We start from the raw sequence: 19478 nt of genomic DNA on the forward strand, positions 1-19478 counted from the left end.
CTCCCTCCCCCGGACTGCTCCTGTCGCCGCGCCTGTGCCCACGCTGTGATGGCCTGGTCGCCACTCCTGCCGTTCCTGCTGGTGCTGCTGCTCCAGGTCGCCGCGGTGGCGCGCGCGTCCCCGCTGGACACAGTCCTCGAGGGGGCGGCCCCCTGCAAGGTAAGGACGACAGCTCGGCGGGCGGTTCGCCTCCTCCCCAGACCTGGCCCCGCAGCCCGCGATCTGGAGGGGACACGCCCGTCGGTGCCGAAATCCCCCCTGTAATTCCAGGCACTGGCCGCACTCGGAGTACTTTCGCTTTCCCATCTCTAGCCGAGACGCTCGGCGTTCCCCACTCCGTCCCCGCCCGCCCCGCCCGAGGGTGCACTGAGCACCTACTGTGTGTATCTGGGGTGGGAATCAGGGTCTCCCCTTGGAGGCCAGGGGAAGCCCAGACAAGCCTGCCCATGGCACACGCATCCCTACTGGATGCACTTCGGCCAAGGAAGAGCGCCCAGCCAACACCTGCCTCGGAGGCTGGGCGTCTTGCTCACAAACCGAGGTGCCTGCACCCCTCGGCTGGAGCCGGAAGTCAGCACTTATTAGGTGCCACCTCCGCAGGGGGCGTGGGAGGGTTCAGTGGGCCCCTTGGGAGGAAGAGGAGTCAGAGCAGGTGTAGGGGCAAGGCTCTGGGCATGAAGTGGCACCAAATGAGCATCCATTAGTCTCCTGTGGTATGCACCTCTGGGAAGGCAGGATTGAGGTCAGGGACCAGAAATGTGCTTGCCTTGAGTCTTTACCGTAGACGGTTCCCCTGGGCCAGAGGTTTCACCTCAGCTGGAGAAAAGCAAGAGCTGTGCATGAATTAATTGCCTGCGGTATACACGTCTGTCCCATCTGTTCTGCAGCCAAACAGACTTAAGGGCGCAGTAAAGCCTTAGAGTCGAGAGTGCGCTCAGGATAGAGCACTTACTATTTGCATCTCTCTTTCTGCAAGAGAACCAAGCAGAGCTACAACTTGCTTCATCCCCCTTCCTCCCGCACAGGCCGGTTACCCGTGCCCACAGGTGCCCCTTGGAAAGTCCTCCTCACCACCTGTCAACGTGAGTCTCTACTACGAGGCACTGTGCGGTGGCTGCAGGTTCTTCCTGGTCCGAGAGCTGTTCCCCACGTGGCTGATGGTCTATGAGATTCTCAATGTCACTCTGGTGCCCTATGGAAACGCCAAGGTACATGGGCGCCAGGGAAGCTGAGGCCCGTGGCCAGTAGTGGGAGACACCTGTGGCGAGCTGGCCGGTACTCACCTCACTGCCTTTCAGGAACAGAATGTCAGCGGCAAGTGGGAGTTTGAATGCCAGCATGGAGAGGACGAGTGCAAGTGGAACAAGGTGGAGGTGAGCAGCCCCAGAGTCCCATGTGGGGCACACGGAGGCCGGGGAGGCTTCAGGCGGTAATGAGGGTAAAATCCAGGCTCAGAGGGGATTGGAACCAGCTCTCTCCCCTGCCGATGTGTCTCCACTCATTGCTTTGTTAACGGGTGCCCATGGTTATTACCAGAGTGGTCTTGGCGTGCTCTGGGCCCTTCTCATGCCTTTGCCTGCCCACCCCTAGGCCTGCCTGTTGGACCAGCTGGAGTGGAGCGCAGCCTTCTTAACCATTGTCTGCTTAGAGGAATTGGATGACATGGAGAGCAATCTGAAGCCAGTGAGTGATACTCTTACTTGGCCTGGGTTGGGGGACCCTGGCCTTCCCTACACTCAGACCCAGGTTCAAGTCCTGTCCCCAACAGCCACTCTCTGTATGGCCCCAGGGAAATGCTCTTTCCTCTCTAAGCCTCTATCTGTGAATCAAGGGAAGGAAGATCTTCTGGGGCATGGGTAGGCGAGGGAGTGCTTTCTCTAGGAGGAGCCTCTGAGCTGGGCTTCCATGAAGAGGAATGTGCAGGGACACAGATGATGACCCTCCTCTGGGGTATGGGGGTGACAAGACGGGCCCGTCCACCTCCCTGGAAGATTACGAAAAAGAGCTCCCAAAGGAATGACTCATCTGCCCTGATCAATCATTCATTCATCAAATATTCAGGCCGCCCAGGAGGACTCACCCTGAGACACCCAGCCCTGTGGAACCGTAGTGGGGCTAGCAGAGTACAGAGGAGGGAGCCCTGAGGAGATGCTGAGGAAGTTGGAGGATGGGTGTTCCTGGTAGAGGGAACAGCACAGATAAAAGCTCTGAGGAAAATGTAGGAGTCAGGGGCTGAAGGTCTGGTCATAGTGGACTCAGGAGCAGCCTAAGCTCTGCCTCAGGGGCCTCCACTCAGGCATGTATGAAGCACCTGCTGTTTACATGCATTGTTACATTGTTGTGGACCCAACTGTCCCTTATTGCCAGTGAGGAAACAGAAACTTGGCTTGGGGGGCCCCTAGGGGGACTGTTGGGGAGATAACTCACTGGCCCTCCTCTGCCCTCAGTGCCTGCAGATCTATGCCCCGAAGGTGTCCCCAGATGCCATCATGGACTGTGCAATGGGGGACCGTGGCACACAGCTCTTGCACATGAATGCCCAACTTACAGACGCTCTGGAGCCGCCCCATGAGTATGTGCCTTGGGTCGTCGTCAATGGGGTAAGAATCTAGTGGCCCTCAGGTTGGCCCTCGGGCAGGGACCAGGGTGATGGATGTACCCACCAGTCTGGAAGACAGGGAGGCAGGGGCCAGACTTGGGGCCATTTGCAACCCCTTCTGGGCCTGGCATGGGCTGGTCAGGGCAGGTAGCACTTGTGACCTCCTGTCTTGCTTTGTGCAGAAACCTTTGAAAGACATTAGCCAGCTCCTAACCGTCGTGTGCCAGTTGTACCAGGTAAGCCAGAGTGATTCATCAAGTGGAGGTAGGGTCTCTCTCAGGCCCCCAACTCACGACTGTCTCCTCCAGGGTGAGAAGCCAGAACTCTGCCCATCCAAGGCCAGCTCCCACTGGGACGTCTGCCTCAAGTGACCGCTGTTGCCCTTGGAGGAAGCTGATGGAAGAATGAGCTCCCACCTGCCTTCATTTTTCTGATCCCTGACTTAGCAGCTATAGCTCATCATCCAGATAACGTACGCATTCCATGAAGTCCAGATTTTACCCCAAGATCAAGAATCTACCACTGAGAATGGTGCTACATTGAAACTAGTTTAATAAACCCTTCTAGACATTGTGACAATATCCTTCCATTTTCCCCACCCCCCGGCCTGTGACAACTGCTGTTCTTTTGTTTCTATGAGTTTTACTTTTTTAAATTCCACATATAAATAAAATCAGACAATATTTGTCCTCTGACTTATTTCACTCCGCATCGTATCCTCCAGGTCCCCCGTGTTGTCACAAATAGCAAGGTTTCCTTCTACTTTTTTATGGTCGAATAATATTTGTGTGTCCCTTTTGTTAAAAAGGATAATGTCCAGCTGGTGTAGCTCAGTGGTTGAGTGTCAGTCTATGAACCAGGAGATCAGAGCTCCATTCCCAGTCAGGGCATATACTCCAGTTGTGAGTTCAATCCCCAGTAGGGGGCGTGCAGGAGGCAGGCAATCAATGATTCCCTCTCATCATTGATGTTTCTATCTCCCTTGCTTTCTGAAATCAATAAGAAATATATATATTGCCGAAACCGGTTTGGCTCAGTGGATAGAGTGTCGGCCTGTGGACTGAGGGGTCCCGGGTTCGATTCCGGTCAGGGGCATGTGCCTTGGTTGCGGGCACATCCCCAGTGGGAGATGTGCAGGAGGCAGCTGATGGATGTTTCTCTCTCATCGATGTTTCTAACTCTCTCCCTTCCTCTCTGTAAAAAATCAATAAAATATATTTTTTAAAAAAAGAAATATATATATTAAAAAAAGAATATCGTCTCCTTATGATGGGGCAGTGCAGCTATAGACCAAGCTGTATCTGTTTGGGAAGGGAGAAAAAACATTAGCTGGCATCCATGGCAACTTCTGCAGGTGAGTGGTGCTGGAGAGGTATGTAGGACTATGTGGCGAGCCACGAAAACTACCCCAAATTGTCATATCCATCATGTCCCTTTTGTTCACCTCATTTGCCTCATTTGCCACTAACATCTGGTAAATGTTAATGAATGTTTGTTAATTACCCAGGCATTATTTTATTTTATTTTTTTACCTAGGCATTAATTGAGCAAACCATGAAGCACCTGTAATAATGCCTTAGGGTCTGAAATATATGTACTGCCCTCTTCATATAAAGTTAGCACTCTCAGCCCTAACCGGTTTGGCTCAGTGGATAGAGCGTTGGCCTGCAGACTGAAAGGTCCCAGGTTCGATTCTGGTCAAGGGCATGTACCTTGGTTGCGGGCACATACCCAGTAGGGAGTGTGCAGGAGGCAGCTGATCTGATCGATGTTTCTCTCTCATCGATGTTTCTAACTCTCTATCCCTTCCCTTCCTCTCTGTAAAAAATCAATAAAATAAAAAAAATCAATAAAATATATTTTTAAAAAAGAATATCAAAGAAAGAACTTCCTTGGCAGGTCTAATTAGATTTTCCCTGATAATTTACCAGGATGCAGCAGGCATTCAGTTTGCTTTGCTGGAAGTTTCTGTAAGGAATCTCAGGTTGGACTTTGAAAAGCCTCTATCATTGGTTAACTAAAGATGAGAAACTGGACCAGGTTTCACCTTGCAGTATCTATGCCTCTTGGCACATTTTTAAAAAAATATATTTTATTGATTTTTTTACAGAGAGGAAGGGAGAAGGATAGAGAGTTAGAAACATCGATGAGAGAGAAACATCAATCAGCTGCCTCCTGCACACCTGCTACTGAGGATGTACCTGCAACCAAGGCACATGCCCTTGACTGGAATCGAACCTGGGACCCTTCAGCCCGCAGGCCAACGCTCTATCCACTGAGCCAAACCGGTTAGGTCGCAAATTCTTTTTAAAAAAAAAATATTTTATTGATTAGAGAGAAAAAAAATAACATTGATTTGTTCCACTTATTTATGTGTTCACTGGTTGATTCTTGTATGTCCCCTCACTGGGGATAGAACCCACAACCTTTGCATTTTGGGATAATGCTCTAATCAACTGAGCTACCCAGCCAGGGCTACTTTCTTCTTTTTTTTTAAATGGATTTCAGAGAGAGGAAGGGAGAGGGAGAAAAAGATAAAAACATTGATGAGAAAGAATCATCAGCTGCCTCCTCCATGCCCCCTACTGGGGACCGAGCCCGCAACCCAGGCGTGTGCCCTGACCAGGAATAGAACCTAGAACCATGACCTCCTGGTTCACAGGTTGATGCTCCACCATTGAGCCATGCTGGCCAGGCAAGGCTTCTTTCTTCTTGGTAGCCCCTGTGAGAAATGCTCACCTGACCAAATTAAAACAGTGAACTAGGAGACAGAAGTATGGCGAAAATGAGGTCTTTAATTTGTTCTCGAGAGCAGGTGTACAGGCACACATGGAGTAGGGACCACAGCCTATTTATCCCTAAGGTGTGAGAGTCCCTCCTCCGGTTCCTCATTGGCTGAGTGCTATGGGGTTTACAGTTTCCTAGGTCTTGTTGGGTTATTTTTTAAAAATGGGCTGAGCCCTTTTCTAGTTGTCTCCACTTACCCCTGTGTAGTTGAGGCGGCGCCTCGGGGATTTCCACCACGATGCTGGCTCAGGTACACAGTTCTTTGTTCTTATAGCCTCTTCCCTCCTCTCTCCATTCCGTTTGCCCTGGGGAAATTCAGTAACCGTTTCCATTAAACGTTGACTGTGCTGAGGATGGGTCACAGAGGCCTATTGCCTACATCCCTCAAATATTACAAGGATCGTGGTGGGCCGGGATCGACCTGTAAGACTGAACCTGCAAGGCAGTTATGAACCAGTTTTCCTGTGAAGATTTTGTAAACATCGGCTCCCCAAAGTGAAACCTGGTTTCTTGAATGTGGTTGTTGATGAAGTTTACCTGACTGTCCTGTGAACCAAAATTTGACTTTTTTAACCATGTTGGAAGATTTCCACCAAGATGCAGTAAAATCTAAAGTCTGTAATACCAGGCTGAGGTACTTGACAGCAGTTAAGTGCTGAAGGATAATTTTACCAAAATAAGGTAAAATTGTGTCTCTCAAACAGATGTAAACATGAACATGTGATTAAAATTGTTAACTTATTATAAATGAGGACAAATGGTCAGGTGTTAACACCATTTTAAAGGAGGTCCAAAGAACAAACATATTAAAATGGATATGCAAAGTACAGCAAAAATAACTGGGGGAAGAATGTCTTTCCACCTGGCAGAACTCATTTGCATGTCCATAGGCAAAAATTGTTAGCTTTGACCCAGCAGTTGAATTGATACCCCTCCCCCAGAAACCGACTTTTCAGGTTATTTCACTATGGACATTCCCTTTGCTGAAGACCACATTGCACTTGTGGTGACCACATTCCATTCTCTCCCCTCTGGGTATGCATAAAGAAGTCTCCGCCCAGGGAAAAATCCCGCCAAAAGTCCTTTAAAAGCCGCTGACTCCCCTCACTGGGGCTGGAGCCATCCAAGCTCACCCATCTGGTGTGCGGATGATCGAATAAAATCCCTCACTACTCTGGCCTCGTGCGTTCCTCCTTCGGCGACCTAACAATTATTTTTTGCTGTTACTAGTTATAACTACAGTTTATAAAAAATGTGGACGAAAGGGGCCGCATGCTAACCTGACAAGCTCAGGGAAGGTCTGCAGGTGGGCTTGCAAACTCAAAGACCTAAAGTAACCACAAAGGATGGTTTGAATTAAACTTTTAACTAAAAGCAGTTATGGTGGGTAGTCACCTCCTAGGCCAGTATCTTCACTGGCAAGGTCAACCTTTACCTTAACTGAGCCTAACTGTCTTTTTGCATCTAAGATAACATACCCTTGAAATGTCTGGGTAACTTGTAACTTCCCTTTTTCTGGACCCCTTGGGGCACAACCTAATGTGCCTGGGCGCCAGGACAGATACCACAAGTTCCTTCATTGTTTTTGTTATCATGTTAATTGGTGACTGTTAATTATCTGCACCCACCTAAGTATGTGTCTATCATTTTACTTTTTATCCAATCCCAGAGGTTCCCCCCTCTTTGCTTTCTCCTTCCTCTCTAGTCTATCACCAAGGTATTTCTTGTAACCCATCTATGTCCCCTCCTTTGATTGCAATGTATACAATAGATGAAAAGAACTGCCATTCTCTGGAGCATTATCTCAATCCGCTGACTCTGCTTCTTGGCAATTGTCGACAGTTTGGCTCAAATAAACTCACAAAAATTCTTTACAGGATTAAATGTTTTTAAGTTAACAAAAGTTTCCATAGAATCAGAATCAGAATATGCCGAAGGGCAATTTTTTTTGGTAAAGTGCCATATAATAAATAGTTTAGTTTTTACAGGCCAAAGTCTTTGTTGAAACACCTCATTGGAATGACAGTAAGCAACACAAACGAATGGGCACAGAAGTTTGAATTTCAATAATTCTCACATGCCCCATATTATTTTTTTAATATGTTTTATTGATTTTCTACAGAGAGGAAGAGAGAGGGATAGAGAGTTAGAAACATCGATCAGCTGCCTCCTGCACGCCCCCCACTGGGGATGTGCCCGCAACCAAGGTGCATGCCCCTGACCGGAATCGAACCTGGGACCCTTGAGTCCACAGGCCGACGCTCTATCCACTGAGCCAAACCGGTTCTGGCGCCCCATATTTTGATTTTTCCCTGACCAATGCAAAAATGTAAGAAACATTCTTAGTTCGTGGGCTTCACAAAAAGAGGCAGTGACAGGATTTGGCCCGCAGGCTGTAGTTTGTGACACCCTATTCCTGTAGGTGAATGCATAGGTTTCCGTTGAAACTCACATTTTCCCTTACAGTAAGTAACACGGGAAGTAACACGGGTATACAGTTATTTGTGCAGCAGCAGAGTTGCTGCCAAATAAGTTACTGCACGTAATGTGCTTGGAACAGTGCCTACCACTCTCATTACTATTGTGGAACTAAGGTCAGAAGCCCTGCTAACAGCCAAGACCAAGGTCAAGTTCTGGACCTGCGGCTCCCACGCGGCTGCGCGTAGCGGAACTGTAGCCCCACCTCCAACACCGTGAGTCTTTGTGGGATTAGACTTCCGCCCCGGTAGCTGACATGGCCACTGGTCTGAATGCCTGCTCAGGAATCTCGCGACAATCTGGAAATAGGGAGGGCTAAAACCATAGAGCGTGATGCCTGTCTAAGATTGGCCAGCTCAATGCGGGAGGCGGGATGACAGGAGTAATGGTGGCCTGAGATTGGTCAGTGCGGTCTGAGCTGGTAAGAATGTGACGACAGGCCCTAGCTGGTTTGGTTCAGTGGATAGAGCGTCGCCCTGTGGACTGAAGGGTCCCGGGTTCGACTCCAGCCAAGGGCACATGTCTGGGTTGCGGGCTCAATCCCCAGTAGGGGGCGTGCAGGAGGCAGCTGATCAATGATTCCCTCTCATCTATCTCTCTTTCCCTCTCCCTTCCTCTCTGAAATCAATAAAAACATATATTTAAAAAAAAAATAATGTGACGACAGCTACCCTTAGGCCAGTGCAGAAAGGGGCGGGGAAGCGCGAGTGATACGTCAGCAATTAGCAAGCGTGGTGTGGTGCGACGCTTGTGATTGGTCCATACGGCTATGCCTGTCTTCGTTTAGGGATTGGCCAAGGGGTAGGATGTCGGCCTTTCATTGGATAACACCTTTCAGGGCGGGCAAAGTCTAGCACCGAGCAGTCAGCTCATCCCGGGCGCAGCCGGGTCGCAGGATTGGTCGCCGCGGGCAGGGTGGCCCGGAGCGCCGGTCCCTGGATCCCCGCGCGCGATGGCGTCGGGTGGCTGGCGCTGGCTGCGCGGCCTGTGGGCAGCGGGGCAGCCCATGTTCCAAGGCCGCGCGCTGCTCTTCACCAACACGCTGGGCTGTGGCGTGCTCATGGCGGCCGGGGACGGCGCGCGCCAGTCCTGGGAGATCCGCGCCCGGCCCGGCCAGAAGTTCGACCCCCGGCGCTCAGGTGAGAAGGCTGCTAGTCCTTGACCCCAGGGAACCTTTGACCCGACCCCAGATTTGGAAACCCCTGGACCCTACCCGCGGGCCATGACCACTAACCCGCGGGCCGAGTCCCCGGCAGGACCCTTGATCTCCGCGAGCACCCCATAACCTGACAGCCGCTATCCGGGTCTCCCTCCCACCCGGGCCTCACCCCATCCCTTCCCCAGACCCCATTTCCTCCAACTCGGAGCGTGTCCATCCACGCCCACCCTTCGGGTCTCGTCCCGCCCACCCCTTCGTCTGCTTCCCTGCCTCCTGCATTGAGGGATGAGCACTCAGCCTGGGACGTTGCACCCGCGGGTGGACCCCGGCAGCCTGGGCGTGTGCCCTGGTCTCGGTTTCCTTCTCTGGAAATAGGGGCGATGGTAGAATCCTCTGCAGGGCGGTGAGATGTAAAAGCAGCCCCTGGGATGGAGCCTCGCAGTGGGAGACCATCTGGGTGGTCCCTGGAGGGGCGCTGGGCTTACCCAGGGAGAGTGGACGGGAGGTTACGGTACTGACCGGCCCCCCCCACCCCCTTGGACTGCCCTCAGTGAGCATGTTTGCTGTGGGCTGCAGCATGGGCCCCTTCCTACACTACTGGTACCTCTGGCTGGACCGCCTGTTCCCTGCATCTGGCCTCCGTGGACTTCCAAACGTCCTCAGGAAGGTCCTCGTCGACCAGCTGGTGGCCTCTCCCTTGCTGGGTGTCTGGTACTTCTTGGGTAAGGAGCCGCATGAGCTTGAGCTTTGCAAACCCTCAAAGGCCAGGAGGGGCAGAGCCAGCCTTGTGTTAGGGAGGACTCCAGGGACATTTTGGATGCACCTCCCTTGGTGGGTGGTCCTGGACTGGAGGCTGGGTCACAGGACAGACCTCTGGGGGCAGGTGTGAGTGGCAGGAGCACAGACAATGGTGCTAAGTGTAGGAGGGATGGGGACAGGGTCTGATGGTGCTGCCCTGGGGGGAAGGGGCGAAGGGGTTCCCAGAGGAGAGGAACTCGGCTGAGACTTGAAGGAGTCAGCAGGTAGAGGAATAGCCTGAAGGAAGAAGAGCCGATGGGTCAGTCACCCCAGCCTTTGCCTCTAGGAAGAAAGTCCTCACCTGTTCCCCACCCCACAGGCTTAGCTTCCTCATCGGTGAAGGACGGGTAATAAAACAGCCTCAGCATCAGGAAGGGTGTGTCCCTGTCCTTCAGGTGGACCTGTCACTGTGACCCCCCCCCCCCCCCACCTGTGGTTTCTCCACACCCACCACACGCCTACAGGCCTTTAAATGTCAGGTTCCTCCGCCCGGACATTTTGTCTCTCCGGTCATTCCCCTCCGGCTCCATCATCAGGACTCCCTAACCTTTGACACTCTCATCTCTTCCCCAGGTATTGGCAGCCTAGAGGGCCAGTCCCTGGAGGAGAGCTGCCAGGAGCTTCGGGACAAGTTCTGGGAATTCTACAAGGTGGGCATGGTACCCCAAGCCCCACCCGCCCCGTTCATTCTCCTCCCCCCACGGCTTCCTGGCCCCACCCTTTACCACGCTCTGTCCCTCCCCACAGGCTGACTGGTGCGTGTGGCCTGCGGCGCAGCTGGTGAACTTCCTCTTTGTGCCCCCCCAGTTCCGAGTCACCTACATCAATGGCCTGACACTGGGCTGGGACACGTACCTTTCCTACCTGAAGTACCGGGTGAACGCAGTGGGCAGACCAGGCACCCAGGAAACTTCTCAGGGCCCACACATGTGAGCCCCAAATGGCAGTACAGCTCCCCTCCAGGGTGAGGGCCTTCTGTGCCCTTGACAATCCGCACCCCACGGTTGGCAGGCGGGAAGCTGGTCACCAGCAGGGGGAAGACCGAGCCCCTCTCAGCGGTCCAACAGGACCTTAGCCAGGCCCCTGCCTCATCTTTTCAGTGAGGCTGACTTCAACCCCCAGACAAGGGAGGGCTTGGTGAGGAGCCGGAGGAAGGGATGAAGGTGGCGTGTGACCAGACCCTATTGTGTGGACAGACCCCATGCACCCTGACACCCCAGCTTGGGTGGCCCGGTGAGGACGGAGTTGCCCCACCCCCTCGACTAGATGCCAGATGAGGCAAAACTGATTCCAGCTGACCACCCACCTGGGTGGGAAGGGGGATGGGCCCAAAGCAGGGCAGGGTCCTGGGCTGAATTCCAGCCCCACCCCCACTCCTGGGCATCTGGCTGGGCTGCCCCTTCCAAGCCCACTACCAGGCCTTAGTCTTCCCATCTGGAACATAACCATGAAGATGGACAGTCATCCCCCAGGTCTTCTCAATGGGAGCCTCTATGACCAAGATGTCCCATTTTCAGCACTGGGCCCCGGCCACCCAGCCAGTCCCAAGCCCTCAAAACTGCTGGGCTGGGCTCTGGGCCCTGGAACAAAGGTGGGGACATTGCCTGTCCACTCAGCAGGGCCTAGCCTGGGCAGCACCAGGGTCATGTTCTGATTGTGGGCTGTGGAAACTTCATTAAATTCTCTCTGTAACTGAAAGTCTCACAGATGACCATAGCCAGCGCTGGCAGGCAGCACTCATAGACATAGCATCGTCCATCCATTTTATTGGGTGTGTGTAGTGTTGTCATGACATCTCCTGGGAGAACTGGGAGCACATTTGACACGCATGACGTCAGGTCTGTGGGGGTATTCCCAGGTTCGTGAGTAACCACTGCAGCCCCCGCTTAAAAATAAGAAGGTAAAACTTGGGGCCAGGAGCCAGGTGGGCCACTGTCAGGCTCTGACCCATCCTGTGGTCCATGCTGAGATCCCACTGTGACCAAAGGGGCTGACAGGCCTGGCTACCTTACATCACCTGGTCACCCTGCCCTCAGGTGTCATCTGGCCCCCTCTTCAAAACAGAGCTATAGATGGGGTGAATTTTTAAAAAGGTGGGGTCTGGAGAAGAGGATGAGCGGTGAGTTCGCGGGGCAACAACACGCCACGGCAGAGCAGGGACAGGGCTGTATGTACAGGGTGGGGTGCAGGGGGTGGTGGTGCCAAGCCCCCAGGGGATATCGCCAATAAATAAATAAATAAATAGCTACAATAATAAATAAGGGTGACGGGCTAGGGCTTAGTCGGGGCAGGGTCTTGTGCCCGTGGTCAGGAGGGGCCTGGAGGTGGTTGGGGAGGGCAGGGCGGGGATGGGTGGGCCAGCTCTCAGCAGGCGCAGTCCTGGTGTGGGGGCGCCTGCTGGTCCGTGAGCTGTGGGCCCTGCTTGGCGCCTGTGACAGCAGGGTCAGCTGTGTCCAGCGACTCGGACATCTTCTCACAGATGACGTCCACCAGGCGCTCAAAGGTCTGCTTGACATTAATGTTGTCCTTGGCACTTGCCTCAAAGAACTCAAACCCTGTGGTCAGGGAAGAAAGGGGTGAAGACCTTGGGCCCCCCGCTCCCCAAGACACTTCTCTGAGGTCAGAAATCACTGGAGGTTCCTAGTGCCTATTGCACCATAAAGGCACTGGCAAGTAACGTGGGGAAGTGACATTTAACTGGGTCAGCGCTGTGTTTTCTGCACTCCTTTCTTCACCCTAAAACTGTCCCTTTCTTGGCCCTGGCTGGTTCGCTCAGCTGGTTAGAGTGTTGTCCTGCTATGCCAAAGTTGTGGGCTTGATCCCCAGTCAGGGCACATACAAGAAACAACCAATGAATAAATGGCAACCAAGTGCTGTTTCTCTATCTCTCTAAAATCAATTAAATAAAAAATTTAAAAATAAAACAAAAAACTCCCCTTCTCATCGTCCCCGAGGCCCTGGTAAGACTCACCACCTGGCCCCGTCCCATACACTGTCCCTGGTGCTATCTGACATTCACATCCAGCCATGCCTGCTGCTCACGTTCTGTGGCTCCCTATTGCCCGAGGAAGAGCCCAGCTCCTCAGCATGTGGTCAGACCCTGCATCATTGGCCACATTTCATCCCAATTACCCTCATGTTGCAACTGTGTAAAAGCATTTGCCAAAATGCATAGGGTCTCTCCCACTCTGGCCTTTGCCCAAGTTGTTTCCTCTGCCTAAAGGACCACCCTGTCTTAACCGGATGCAATGTCTTTCCTCCACGAAGCCTTTGAGGCAATCCCCACTGGACTTCCCCAGCCCTAGTGCTTTTATCCCACAAAGCTGGAGGCCAGCAACACCCAGCATGAGGCTGGGCAGTGGAGGTGTCAGAATGAATCTACCAAGACCCACCGTACATGGTTCCTGGGTCACGGCCAATTTGCCAAAAGAGTAGATTGGATTTGCATCCAGACCTCATCTGGCTTTGCTGTGAGGCCTTGGGTGTGGCCCTTCCCCTCAGGGTTTCAGCGTCCCTCCTCTAGCCTGTAGGTGTCCAGCCCCTCCGGGCACTCACCAAGGTGGTCAGCCAGCTGCCGCCCGCGTTCGGACGACACCACTCGCTCATCCTCCATGTCACACTTGTTCCCCACCAGCAGCACCTGGGCATTGTCCCACGAGTAGGTCTTGATCTGGGTTGACCTGGAGGAGAAGGCAATGGGCAGGTTAGGGCTTGGAGGATCTGAGCTCCACTCCTTCCCCCTCTCCAGCCCTCAGCTCCCCATTTCCCTTGAACCTGGCAGGTTCGGTTTCTCCTCCAGCCTTTGTCCTGCCAGAAACACTCTGCTGTCTGTGGGTGTCTGTTTCAGCAGTTCCCCGCTCTTCAAAATCTCTCTTTCAAGCAACCTCTTTCACCTTCCCAGATCCCTGCCCCCAGAGAGAATTTCTCTCTCCTCAGCAAAATCAGAAATTTTCTTAAAATGTATCATTACTTCTGGGCAGAAATGTAAATGTGTAAGTCCTTAAACCTGTTAACTGTCCTTATATTGTCTGTTCTCCCCCCACACCCTCAGATTTTTTTCCATATGTTTCGTTTCATTTTTCCACCTGAAATCTTTTTCCCCTGTTATTTTGAGCCTCATTACTCCTCAGAAGACAGTTTGAGGAATAATGAGGCAGAGGCAGCTGTGGAGGGAGACAGAACAGGGTGGAGGTATCACAGGGACAGACCTGCTGTTTTAATGATTATAGATTGACAGCAGGTCTGGGCCCCCAATATTGTTAGTTATATATCTGTCAGGGGACTAGGGATCCCTCATCAGCCTACCCCCCAGGCTTTGCAACAAACCCAGCTCAGAAGACAGTCTGAGAGAGGGGGTGAGGGGGTGCTCACCAGTCCTGCACAGCGTTGAAGGACTCCTCGTTGGTGATGTCATACATGAGGATGAAGCCCATGGCACCCCGATAGTAGGCTGTGGTGATGGTTCGGTACCGCTCTTGCCCTGCTGTGTCCTGAGGAAGAAGAGACAGGATCAGAGAGGACCCACATGGGAGTTCTTCCGTGGAAATGAGCTCTGAGACAATCCAGTCCAGCTCTCGCAAGACCCAGAGCTTGCCCAGAGGCACAGGGGGCCAGGGAGAACCAGCCAGCCACCTGCACCAAGAATGTGGTGCTCAATCATCCTATAGAGTCCGGCACCTGCAGAATTGTCCCCTCATTCATCAATACACGTGTACAGGGCACTGCCCTGTGCCATATACCACACGGCACTGGGGGCACAGCTGTAAAAGTAGATAAAAATCACTGCCCTTGTGGGACTGACAGCTCAGTGCAGGAAACAAACACATGGAAGAAAATGTATACTATGTCAGAGGGCGGTAAGGATTGAGGAGGAAAATAAAGTGTGGGCCTGAAGGAAGTGAGAGGGCACAGCCAGGCCAAAGATGCTGACGTGGACTGCTTGGTGAGTTTGAGGAATAGTAAGGCAGAGGCAGCAATGGAGGGAGACAGGGTGGAGGTATCACAGGGACAGACCAGGCAGAGTCTCCCATGCCAGGGTGGGGTTGGGGGTTTACCCTGTGTGAGGTGGGAGCCCACGGAGGCTCCTTCAGATCTCTGTGGGGTTGTGGGAGGCAGCCAGGTGACCCTGGGGAGGTGCCTGTCCCAAGCAATGAGGTTGGGGGCCAACATCTGGTGAAACCTCAGACTCACATGGAAGAACTTACAGACAAGGAAACTGAGGCACCAGCCCAGTGATGCTCCTGCAGATGTGAGGTGTAGGAAGAGCCCAGCATTGGCTCATCCCTCAGCCCTGGAGAGCACTGACTAAGCTCCAGTGGAAGAGGAGGGGCTCTCCCTTCTGTGCCTTGGATGCACAGTAGGCACTTGGTAAATGCCCAGTTGTGTGAATGAATGAAAGAGATGGGCAAAGCTGGGGCTCTTTTTCCGGGAAGGGAGGGAGAGTGATGGAGTTAGGAGCCCCCCAGCTGGACCCACCCAGATCTGCAGCTTGATCCTCTTGTCATTGCGGTAGATAGTCTTGACCTTGAAGTCTATGCCCACAGTGCTGACAAAGGCGGGTGTGAAGGAGTCGTCTGCATAGCGGAAGAGGAATGATGTCTTGCCCACGCTGCTGTTACCAATGATAAGGATCTTGAACATGTAGTCAAAATTCTGGTCCGAGGACTCCTTCTGTCCATAGCGAGAGTCTGTGGCTGACGCCATCTGGGAATGTGGGGCACAGGCTAGTGTGAGGGGTCCTCTGCCATCCCCAGGCCCAGGCACAGGATGGAGAAAACTCTAGAGCCACAGAGAGGAACTAGCGTTCCACCAGAAGCCCCAGTACTACTAACTGTGGAACCCAGGGCAGAGGGCCTGATGTGACCTTGAAAGGTGGGGGAAGGGGAGTGTATTTCAGGAAGGAGTTCAGAGAAGCCGGGATGGGGACACCCCTGCAGCCCCCTCCAGTAGACCTGTGCCCCAGGTCAGGCTGTAACCCTACACCCTAGGGCTGTGCCCGGAGGGGGTAACTGCGGCCGGCCCCGCCCCCCATCTATCATTTATGTTCCTCAGAACCCAAAGCGGGCACACCTGGACAGTCCGCTTGGATGCAAATCTGCAGTCCCAATTCCAGGCTGGGGGAGCTCAAGCTGAGGCAGCTGCATCACGTGATAGGGGTGGAGCGTGCACACGCTCACGTGCACACAGCAGGGCACACATCGGTAAACGTGCGTGCACATGAGGGTCGAACACACTCGGAACACAGAACAGAGACGCAGATACCTGTCTGCACACCGGCATGCATATACAAAGGTGCAAATCCAGACGTGCACGCGGCGCCCTTCACACATGCAGGTGTGTGTACGTAACCCACACAGGCAAGCATTCCCCTGTACGTATGCACACAGCCGTGCACGCACACGCACAATCCATGCGTTTCTCTCCACAAGCGTGCAGCAAGGACATATTTGGGTCAGGACCCACACGGAGTCACATGAGCATATTCAGGTACACGCAAGGGTGCATACAGACCCGCCCACACAGGCGGGCGCGCACACGCGTGTGCACACCCCGCGCACGCGCACGCAGTTTCCCGCAAGGCACTCGCCTCCCCTCCCCCTCCGCCGCAGAGGCGGGGGTAAGAGGGATGAGGGTAGGGCAGGTGAGGGGAGCCAGGGCCCTACTCCTCCCCAGGCCGGCGACTACCTCATCCTCCCTCCATTTAACCCCCACCAACCTCGTCCCCTAACCCTGTCAATCCATCATCCAAATGAAGTTTATTTAGATGCTTTCAGCGGGAGCGCACCAGGCCTCCCAGGAGCTCACCTTGCCCTGCACCGATGCGGTGACGACCACAACAACGGCGACTTTTTTGGCGGTGACGGTGACGAGCCTCCCGTGCGAGGATGGAGGGCTGCGCGGCAGCAGCTGGAGCCCCTGCAGTCTGCGGTGACGTCCTGCAAAGAGCGGGGCGGGGCCTCACATGCAGACACGGCCGTGACGCCATCCTGGGGAGGAGCCGCGCTAGAAGAGGTGCCCACTGACGCCCTCAGAGCTGGAAGGGGCGGGACTCTTGCGCAGATTGACGCACAAATGGGGCGGGGCCCAGTGTGGACATCCAATAGCGAGCGGGAACGTAATAGGAGGGGAGGAATCGCCTTCTGGCTCCGCCCCTTGTAAGTGTCATGGAGGCGGGGCTGCGCAGCAACCTCTAACTGGCCTAAGCATCCGAGCGACGGGCCGAGCAGCCAATCAGTGATTATTATCTTCCTCCTTCGGTCCATTAGTGGCTCCCGAGCTGTGGGTGACAGGAGGCCGAGGCCTGGAGGGGGTCCGGGTGTTTGGGGGGCGTTCCCCTTCCCCACCACCGCTCTCCCCAGGTGGGACACTGGCGGCCCCTACCCAGACTAGGAAGCTGTGTTCTCCTGTCACTCCCCCCCGCCCCTTTCCAATTTTAGAAAAGAGAAACAGAGGTGGAGAACTGCTCCATACCTCCTATTTATAGGGTTCAAAAAAGTACAAAAGAAGAAAAAGCGGAAATAGGAGTTGGGCGACCCCGTCCATTTTCTGAGATGAAAGACCCCAAAGTGGGCCTGGCTGATAGATGCACCACCCGGTATCTGAGATGAAATAAACAGGGACCAGTAGAGTCACCCTCCCCACCAATTCCCAGAAAAAGGGAAGGGGCTGATGGACGCTCCAACAACCCCTCTCCTGCCGACCCCCATTTTCCAGAGAAAAATTCTAAGAAAAGGCAGAAGTAGGGCAGAGAAACCGCCTGACCCCTAAACCTGCAAAGCCTACGATAAAAGAGCCGGAAGCAAGGAGGGTACCAGCGGGGCTTAGGCTTCTCCCCTCCCTGGTTCCTGAGTTAAAGCCAGGGCCGGAGAGGCACCCCCCCCCGCCCCCTCCTGGGGAAACAAGACTCAGAGTGAGACTCTGGGGGCTGAGATGCTCCATCGTCCTCCCCCACAAATATTGAGGCGGGGGAGTCAGCATTGCGGGGGGCGGGAGAAGGAGACACCGGGCCCGCATTCCAGGTCCCGGCCCCAGCTCCCTCCGCTCCCCAGGAGGATCCGATTCCCCTGATGGCCCCCAGGAGGCGGGGATGGGGGAGAGTCGCGTCCTGTTTATAAAAAGCTCTCCAGCTGCGCAGGCGACGAGAAACCAGAATAACTCGGCGCCTGGAGGCCGCCCCTCAATGCACGCCTGCCCACCCCCCACCCCAGCCCCCCCACCCCACCCCGCGCCCTGGACGTGCAGAGGGTCCCTCCTGCTCCGCTTGCATTTGGGAAATCTGTTTTACTTCCGGGTAACACTTTTGTCCATCTCCCTCACTTAGACTATGAGTATCACAAACCCACTGCAGGGAATTGTGAAAATTCAGGAAATATATACATAAATAAAGAATCCCACCCCAGGTTCCCCGCACACAAAGATGGCAGTAGAGTCCCAGCTCTGGTGCGGCTGGTCCAGGCACCCAGGGGAAGCGAGGAGCGTGAGGCCCCTTGGCTCCCTGACCCCCTGCTTTCCGCTTCGTCTGTGGGTGGCACTTGGAAATACCTGTTTTTTCCTCAGGGAAAACACCACAACAATGTGCCACAGCTTCTGCCCAGACAGATTCGTATTTTAACATAAAAATAACGCAAGGCCTTTATTACTAAGAATCAGAATGTGGCTCTGGAACTAGAGATGGTTGACCAGGGGGATGGGGAGCTTTGTGTTTGGGGTGGTCTCCTGTCTGGCGGAAGAGACAGAGCTGGATGGGAGAAGCACCCCAAACCCTCCCAGGTCCCGCCCCACTCAGCAAAGTCCAAACTCCTCCCTGAAACCCAGGTCCCACAAAGTCCCCACCAGTTACTCCCATCCATCTTTCTCCTCCAGTCAGACACTCCTTCACTGGTTCAGGTGTGATCTGGCCTCAGGGCCTTTGCACCTGCTGTTCCCTAGAGCACTTTCCCCCTAGCTGTTCCCTCCCCTCGCTCTCCTATCCCCTTCAGCGTGACCAACCCCACCATCTCCTTCCAGAGGTTCCAATTTCACCCTGTCCTTCCTATCACACCTTACTTTCCTGACACATCAGAAATGATGATGTTGATGTGTTTATCCATTAGCCACCTGTGAGCCCTGAGAGTACCTACACCTGTGACACAGTAGGTGTCCTATGATGGCATGACAGGAATGAATGACTGAATGAATGAGTGGAGGGAGGGAGGGTGACTTTGACCAGGGAGTTTAGGGAAGACCTCTCTGGAGAAGTGACATTTGAGCAGGAACCTGGAGGAGGAGGAGGAATTGGCCACAGGGTGAGCGAGGGAACAGTCCTGAGGCTGGAACTCACTAAACAAGCTTAAGGGGCAGCTCCTCTCCAGTTCTGGGAGGGAGGTGGAGCAGGCGACTTTTCCCCTTAACAGAGGGCAAACCAAGGCCCTGAGAGTCACCCTAGGGCAGTGGTTCTCAACCTTCTGGCCCTTTAAATACAGTTCCTCATGTGGTGACCCAACCATAAAATTAGTTTCGTTGCTACTTCATAACTGTAATGTTGCTCCTGTTATGAATCCTAATGTAAATATCTGATATGCAGGATGGTCTTAGGCGACCCCTGTGAAAAGGGTCGTTCCACCGCCAAAGGGGTCGAGACCCACAGGTTGAGAACTGCTGCCCTAGGGGGTCACAAGA

At 53.7% G+C, this 19478-nt stretch overlaps 3 protein-coding genes across 4 annotated transcripts; 2 read left to right on the forward strand and 1 right to left on the reverse strand.

The window, feature by feature from the left end:
• On the forward strand, positions 1-3287 carry IFI30 (IFI30, lysosomal thiol reductase). Of its 2 annotated transcripts, none has more exons than XM_014465796.2 (7): positions 1-159; positions 1026-1208; positions 1299-1373; positions 1591-1683; positions 2448-2572; positions 2782-2835; positions 2908-3287. In XM_014465796.2, the coding sequence occupies exons 1-6, from the start codon at positions 49-51 to the stop codon at positions 2789-2791; spliced, it is 597 nt and encodes a 198-aa protein (XP_014321282.1). In that variant the 5' UTR covers positions 1-48; the 3' UTR covers positions 2792-2835; positions 2908-3287. The 2 variants fall into 2 exon arrangements, with proteins under 2 accessions (XP_014321282.1, XP_006100416.1); XM_006100354.3 differs by having other exon boundaries at positions 4-159; positions 2448-2600.
• A 5427-nt stretch (positions 3288-8714) lies between these two features.
• MPV17L2 (MPV17 mitochondrial inner membrane protein like 2) lies at positions 8715-11519 on the forward strand. Its single transcript, XM_006100357.3, has 4 exons — positions 8715-9003; positions 9575-9745; positions 10395-10471; positions 10569-11519. The coding sequence occupies exons 1-4, from the start codon at positions 8817-8819 to the stop codon at positions 10752-10754; spliced, it is 621 nt and encodes a 206-aa protein (XP_006100419.1). The 5' UTR covers positions 8715-8816; the 3' UTR covers positions 10755-11519.
• A 48-nt stretch (positions 11520-11567) lies between these two features.
• On the reverse strand, positions 11568-16776 carry RAB3A (RAB3A, member RAS oncogene family). Its single transcript, XM_006100356.3, has 5 exons — positions 16626-16776; positions 15297-15524; positions 14193-14311; positions 13377-13501; positions 11568-12376 (listed from the first exon to the last, which is right to left on the reverse strand). Exons 2-5 carry the CDS (start codon positions 15522-15524, stop codon positions 12186-12188), a joined length of 663 nt encoding a protein of 220 aa, XP_006100418.1. The 5' UTR covers positions 16626-16776; the 3' UTR covers positions 11568-12185.
• Positions 16777-19478: the final 2702 nt, after the last annotated feature.

The sequence above is a fragment of the Myotis lucifugus genome, unplaced genomic scaffold, assembly GCF_000147115.1.
Source record: "Myotis lucifugus unplaced genomic scaffold, Myoluc2.0 scaffold_311, whole genome shotgun sequence".
In the NCBI taxonomy this organism is placed as follows: Eukaryota; Metazoa; Chordata; class Mammalia; order Chiroptera; family Vespertilionidae; genus Myotis; species Myotis lucifugus.

Bases quoted from the DNA above. Each gene is read 5' to 3' on its own strand.
- IFI30 (XM_006100354.3), top strand. From the start codon at position 49: ATGGCCTGGTCGCCACTCCTGCCGTTCCTGCTGGTGCTGCTGCTCCAG. The intron at 1,209-1,298 runs GTACATGGGCGC...ACTGCCTTTCAG, and splicing joins TGCCCTATGGAAACGCCAAG to GAACAGAATGTCAGCGGCAA. The intron at 1,374-1,590 runs GTGAGCAGCCCC...GCCCACCCCTAG, and splicing joins GCAAGTGGAACAAGGTGGAG to GCCTGCCTGTTGGACCAGCT.
- MPV17L2 (XM_006100357.3), top strand. From the start codon at position 8,817: ATGGCGTCGGGTGGCTGGCGCTGGCTGCGCGGCCTGTGGGCAGCGGGG. The intron at 9,004-9,574 runs GTGAGAAGGCTG...GACTGCCCTCAG, and splicing joins GTTCGACCCCCGGCGCTCAG to TGAGCATGTTTGCTGTGGGC. The intron at 10,472-10,568 runs GTGGGCATGGTA...CCCTCCCCACAG, and splicing joins AGTTCTGGGAATTCTACAAG to GCTGACTGGTGCGTGTGGCC.
- RAB3A (XM_006100356.3), bottom strand. From the start codon at position 15,524: ATGGCGTCAGCCACAGACTCTCGCTATGGACAGAAGGAGTCCTCGGAC. The intron at 14,312-15,296 runs GTGGGTCCAGCT...CTTCTTCCTCAG, and splicing joins GGATCAAGCTGCAGATCTGG to GACACAGCAGGGCAAGAGCG. The intron at 13,502-14,192 runs GTGAGCACCCCC...CTTCTCCTCCAG, and splicing joins TTCAACGCTGTGCAGGACTG to GTCAACCCAGATCAAGACCT.